The sequence below is a fragment of the Grus americana genome, chromosome Z (assembly GCF_028858705.1).
Source record: "Grus americana isolate bGruAme1 chromosome Z, bGruAme1.mat, whole genome shotgun sequence".
NCBI classification, from domain to species: domain Eukaryota; kingdom Metazoa; phylum Chordata; class Aves; order Gruiformes; family Gruidae; genus Grus; species Grus americana.
The window spans coordinates 39,706,277-39,712,509 of record NC_072891.1 but is presented as its reverse complement, the minus strand read 5'-3'; the positions used below and the strand labels follow the sequence as shown (position 1 = coordinate 39,712,509).

General features: G+C 40.3%; 1 protein-coding gene across 2 annotated transcripts; it reads right to left on the bottom strand.

Moving 5' to 3' along the window:
- Positions 1 to 6,180, bottom strand: CZH9orf40 (chromosome Z C9orf40 homolog). Of its 2 annotated transcripts, none has more exons than XM_054810855.1 (2): positions 5,830 to 6,180; positions 1 to 1,634 (listed from the first exon to the last, which is right to left on the bottom strand). In XM_054810855.1, exons 1-2 carry the CDS (start codon positions 6,109 to 6,111, stop codon positions 1,476 to 1,478), a joined length of 441 nt encoding a protein of 146 aa, XP_054666830.1. In that variant the 5' UTR covers positions 6,112 to 6,180; the 3' UTR covers positions 1 to 1,475. The 2 variants fall into 2 exon arrangements, with proteins under 2 accessions (XP_054666830.1, XP_054666829.1); XM_054810854.1 differs by having other exon boundaries at positions 7 to 1,634; positions 5,785 to 6,180.
- Between the last annotated feature and the right edge of the window lie 53 nt (positions 6,181 to 6,233).

Here is a 6,233-nt window from a genome sequence, read left to right as displayed (position 1 = left end):
ATAATATTTAAATATGTATCCAGCTAATCTGATAGCAGGCAGAAGCATACCCAAACAAGCACCATGAAATGCTTAAGTCACTAAGCCAGCTCCTTCCTTCTGTGGGTACTAAGAGATCCTAACAATCAATAAGCAAGGAACAAATACAGATACTTTACAGTACAAATACTGAGAATTTTACAGATTTTTACTAAGGCGGCTGATAAGCTATTTTAAGCAAAAAGACCTAATAAAATGACAAAGTTACAGAAGCAACAATCTTAGGAAATAAAGTCAAGTACTTCACACAGTAATAGTCCCAAGTTTTCAAATACACACAGGCAAAACTTTATTGTCCTTTAGCAAATACATTATTTAAAAAAAAAATAAAAAACCCCACAAGTTGCCTTCTTCAATGATTCCAGCAAAAATACAGTGTTTGCTATCCTTGAAAACAAATGACATTTGCAAAGTCTGACAGTCTGCCCATACAACTTGTCTATTATTAAAGTATTTCTAATTGTATTTCTTGTAAATAAATTACGAAAGACAAGCATTAAGTTTGCATTTCACAACAAAAAAGACTAATTCAATGAACTTCTGAAAAAAAGTTTTGCAAGATTCACAGTCTCTGCAAAAACTACACCTCAGTCAGTTAAGTTTGAAAAAGTGTATATGGTTATTTCATGTTGCATTAATTCTTCTCAACACATCTGCACACACCTGCCATTTCAACGTTATCAACTGGTTCAGAGCTAACATCACAGAGAATAAGAATAGCATTAACTTGAGAATGAACTAAAAAACCTAAAAGCTGGCTGCCCACTGCTTTGGGTAATGTGAAAGGGAGAAGGTGAAAAAACTTTTTCACACAGAGAATGTGAAAAACTTTCAGAACAGTGGCAGCCTACAGAAGAAAAGATACCCTTTTCCTTCCCCCTCCCTGTCACACTTTTTTTGGTTTGCATAGAAAAGGGAATGTTTTGTCTGGTTTTGGTAGGCTCTTATTTTTTGGTTTAGCTATTACACAGAAAAAAAAAAACAAAACACACACCTCACATTAAAAATCACTAGTTTGTGTGCTTTATGATATATTCACATGATAAGTTCACTTTCAGGTACCACAGAAACATCTTTTTGTTCAAGATAGGCAAAATGATTTTCCATTTCCTTTTGACATGTAACATAGCCACTTGCTTCTTTTAATTGCATTCCAAAGTTCGAATTTCCTGTAGTCTTCTTTTAGCCTGCCTCCATGTTTTCAAATGTTCTTGCTAGACATCATAGCCTCCTCACACTGTACACCTCCAGACAGCTTACTATTAGGTATGTAATCCCATCCACTTAGACAGCTCAGACTTGCTTTTGCAGACTGACATAACATTGTTTCTTCAAGAAGGCAGAAGCATGCTTTTTTTCTCCCAAGTTAAAAAAAAAATTGATTCCAAATGGAAACAAGTTTCCTGCAAGTAGATGTACAAGTATGAAACAATTGATCAGGTCTCCATTTCAGTCTCCATGGTATCAGTCCTTGAAGGAGTTTTAGCTTCTGATAGAGTGTCTCCATCTAGGTTCTGAATATCAGACAAATCAATAGCAGGCAATGGTGCTCTCCAATACAGGAATGAGTTATACTGGCAGAATTCTTCTTCTTCCTTTGAAAAGAGACAAACAAACAAAAAGGCAATGAAACATTAATGTCTATTACAGCAGTAAAAAATAATTAAAAGAAACTTTTATAAAAGAAACTGAAACAAGGAACAGTTACTCAGCCGTTTCGTATTAACAGTTCTTATAATTTCATACAGGAAAAATATGAGCTATTTCTAGGGAAAACACTATAGAAAAATCTCAGCCAAATTCTAATTTACTTCTGTCTTTTCAAATATTCTTGCAAAGAACGACTGTACAACCTCTGAGACATACTTCTGTAACTCCACCAATTTCTTCAACTTGCAATCTTTGCACAGAACAATACTGTAACACCTGTGCAATTATAGGACTTTCCATACAAAACCACTTCACTGCTTTTTCTTCTTACAATGGTATACAAATTTCATGCATATTTAGAAGCTGGTATTCAGAAGAAAGTATTTAGCTATTTTACATCAACTCAGAGGATGATACTTGAAGGAGAAGTAAAGCATTGGGTAGTGTTTCTACCACATTCTGTTTTCTCTTTTCTGTATCTACATTTTGTACTCAAATATACATCAGAAAAATAAAGATTTATTCTAGGGGCAGGGAGGGGAAAATTTAAGAACTGGTAAGCAGTACAAGAAAAACCGTGGAGGAACATGTACATCTACTATTTTAATATGGCATCACTTTTTTTTTTTTAATGTCTGTTAGAAAATACACTGTTTATAACCACATGTCACGGTTATAAACAGCAGCCAATCTGTGCATGTTTCTATAGCCATGACACCAGTAAGAAGCAGTGGGCAGCCAGCTTTTAAGTTTTTTTGGTCCATTCTCAAGTGATTGCTTGGGTCCTGGGCATGTACTTTGTTCTGGCATGTAAAAACACTGAATGCTGCCACAAACCTAAAATAATGCATTTCCATATAATATTGGTTTGTATTTTTCCTATCATACAATCAGAATTTTTCAATATTTTGCTTTAATGTCTCAGCTGTAACAGGTGCTGAACAGAAGTATTTTTAAGAAATAAACTGGTATAACTGTTTTGGTATGGCTCCTGAAAAAATTCATGCTTTGTCTGCTCGCTCTGCAACAGCATAAAAAAAATGTGATGTTCAAAAAATTGCAGTATCATTCCTAAATCCTCTCAGATACTGGAAAAATGATGCTTCCCCCAACTCCCCAGAAGACAGAAGTACATAAATTCATCATACTCTTTTTAAAGAATACATTTTTCTCTTTGTTACCACACAAACCTCTCATGAACTGCAATTTGTTGTACTAGGTAACCTGTTTTTACTACAAAACCCCTGCATTATTAAAGACCCATAATAATTAAGAAAGGCATGAAAGGTGCAGACATTTCATAGCAGCAAGATGGCTGCGTGCCTGTAGAGTACTACCAACATGAATTGCCTCACTAGAAAAAGATTGTCTCCAGGCAAAATTAAAGAACCAAAGTTCCCATTAATGGGAATCGAGACCAAAACCAATCAAATTATATAGTGCCACAGGAACAGAAGGATTGATTATATGGGAACTGGAAGAAAACCAAACTATAAGCAGTTGCACACATTTGCGTAAGTATTCCCGTAAACTGCTTTTGTATTGCACAGCATTAACAACAAAGCGCAAAAGAGAAAGGGAAAATCTTTTCCAGTCTGTATTCCAACCTAGGCAGCATCACTCACACAGAACTGTGCAGAGCAGGAGGCTAACAAGTTTTTTGAAAAAAAAAAAAACAAAAAACAAAAAACCAAAAACCCACCAAAAAAAAACCCCCAGCAGTGGAGGTTGAGAAACTGTCAGCTACCCTCACAAATTCTCCCCTTGTTTAATCCAAACTGCCCTTATATTTTAATAAATTACTGCTCACACTGTGAGAGCTAAGTACATAAAGTCAGAACACCTCTGTGCTAGGTGTTTTGTATGCACAGAGTAAATGACAGCATTCTTGTTTCAGAGATTACAATCTAAAACTTTATAATCACAAAAATATGCATATTCTTAGTTTTGGACTCAGACTACATACAGGATTAATCTCTACAGCATTCAAGTCTCCAGAGCAGCAGTATGGCAGTTTATTGGCATCTCCCAGAAAGATTGTGTGAACCCAAGGAGCACAAAGGACGGGCACAAACACTAAACATTCATACATAAAACACAAAATAAAATACCAAATATTTACATTCACCTAAATATCTTTCAAAGTAGGTTTTGAAAAGAAATTCCAGCAAGGTAGGTAACGTGCAGCAAACTCAGAGATAAAAAAGCTCAGCTCCTATGGATGAAGTTGTTTAATTTTTAAGGAGTTAATTTTCCAACTCTAGTTGCAAAGATGTGCTTGCAAATAAAACTCAACTATTATATATCTATAAATAGACATTATACATCAGATATAGATCTTCTCTGGCCAATATTATAAATATTATATATAATTTTGAATATATATCTCTCTCTTCTCTGGCCAACTGTAGTGTAATTGAAATTGCTTGTAACTTTTAACAAAAACAGGATGACATTTACAGTAATAAACATCATCAGGATACTGTTATGAACTACACAATCCACAAAGCAACAGAATAATCCCAACCTACAGCGGTATTTTCAGAAAGATGTAAAAATCATCATCAGAAATATCTTTGTGAAAGATTTTAAACATACAGGTAGGACACACAGAAGATGGAAGAAACTCTTCTTGCCTGCCATTAATCAAGATTTTAAAGCTAAAGTATTTTTTATACAACACTGTACTTAGGGAAACAACCTGTTAAAAAATATAGTCCTACAAAAACATTTTATATAGAGAAATATTCTTTACTGTGTGGAAATCCAGAGGGCTTATTGCCTTCCTACCACTACTAAAGCTTACAAAATCATACCTAATTACCCCAGGGATAAGTTAAGAATTCAGCATCATATTTGTGATGGAGTAAAACCGTAGAGGTTTGCTCAATTTGTTTAATTTGCTTTGCTTCAGAAGACGCTTGTTCTCTCTCCAAAAATGAAAGATACGTTTGTGTTTAAAAGGTACAGCCTAAAAACGATGTATAATTTTCATAGGACATAGAATTTTTTCCTCAATTCCTTTGTGCCTTAATTCTACCATCCATCACAAAATAATCCAACCAACCAACACCAAAAGGCCAAGCCTGAAAGAGGAAAGACACAATTTTTTTTAACAGATCTTAGATGGGTTAGAGGTCCCAAGTTTTCATAACCAGAGTCTAAAACTGGAGTTTGAAGTTCATCTGACCTGGTTAGACTTTCTGCCACTTCCATATCACTTGATCAAATACTTTGGTCTTACTTAAAAGGTCCAGGTGGAAGGAAAAGTGAGTTTACATCTATCAAACCTCCTAGATAGACACAAAATTTGACCTAGCATTTTATTTTTGCAAAAGGAAAACTTTCTCAGTACCGTATTTTGTTTTCTGGCCTATTGTGTAAAATGTGGTCAAGGCCCTGGAGAAGAATGTATGTTGTACAAAGTTAACCTGAAATGTCAGAAATCAACTGTGCCTTTCAATATATCCTGATCAATATATCCCCTCCCCCTGACCACTACCTTCACTAGATGTTTAGATGTTTTAGTTCGAAGACAGCTCTAATATCGCAGCTAAACGTTCATCCCCAACAAAAAGTTAATAAATAAAGTTGCCAGATACCGTAGTAAGCCTGATCCACAACCTCAGACAACAGAGTCACTATCAAAATAAACTCTCGAAGCTTCCACCATACTTTTGGATGGGGATGTGGCTGAAGATAGACTTAATTAACGTGAACTCCAGGCATCAGTATTTGGGGGGGTGGGGGGTGAGCGGAGAAGAAAGACTAGAAACGTTACATCTTTGCCTTTAGGGGAAGGAAAAAAAAAAAAAGCTTTAAGAGGCCCACGACCGATTAACGCCGGGAGGCGCAGGACGGGCTGCGGAGCACCCGGCATTGTGCCGTGCCCTGCCAAGGCCGGGGGACGCCGCCAGCACGGCCTGCCAACCGCCCCCCGCGGCTGACACCCACGCCCCCACGGTAACGCCTCAGCTGCCACCAACACCGCCCACGATTTTCTCTCCCCGGAGGCGAACAGCCTGGGCCCGCCCACGGCGGCACAGCGGCACGCTACCCGGGAGGCCTCCCGCCGCCCCGGCCCCGCTCCGTTACCTCAGCGGCGGCGACCTGCTCTTTGCCCCGGCCACCGGCGCGTACCTCCGCCGTCTGCTCGTCCTGGGGCGCCGCGGGCCCGCCGCGCCGCCGCCGCCTGCCCCCCGCCTCCCCCTGCTCCCCGCGGGGGCTGCTCCCCCGCAGCCCAGGCCGCTTGCCCGGCGGCGCCTCAGCCTCCTCCAGCTTCCGCTTCGGGGCGGCAGGGCCGGCGCCCGCCGCTTCGCCCCGGGGGCGCCGCTCGGGCGCGGCAGCGCGGGGCAGCGGCTCGCGCAGGAGCCGTTTGATGGGCACGTGACACACTAACGGCTCCGCGCGCCGCTTGGCCATGGGGGGGGGGGGGGGGGGCGGAGAGACCCCGAGCGCCGGCGGCTCCACGGAGCGCGCGTCCCCCCGGGAGTGCACGCACGGCCGCCGCGCGGGGGCGGGCGCATGCGCGCCACGATCGCCGT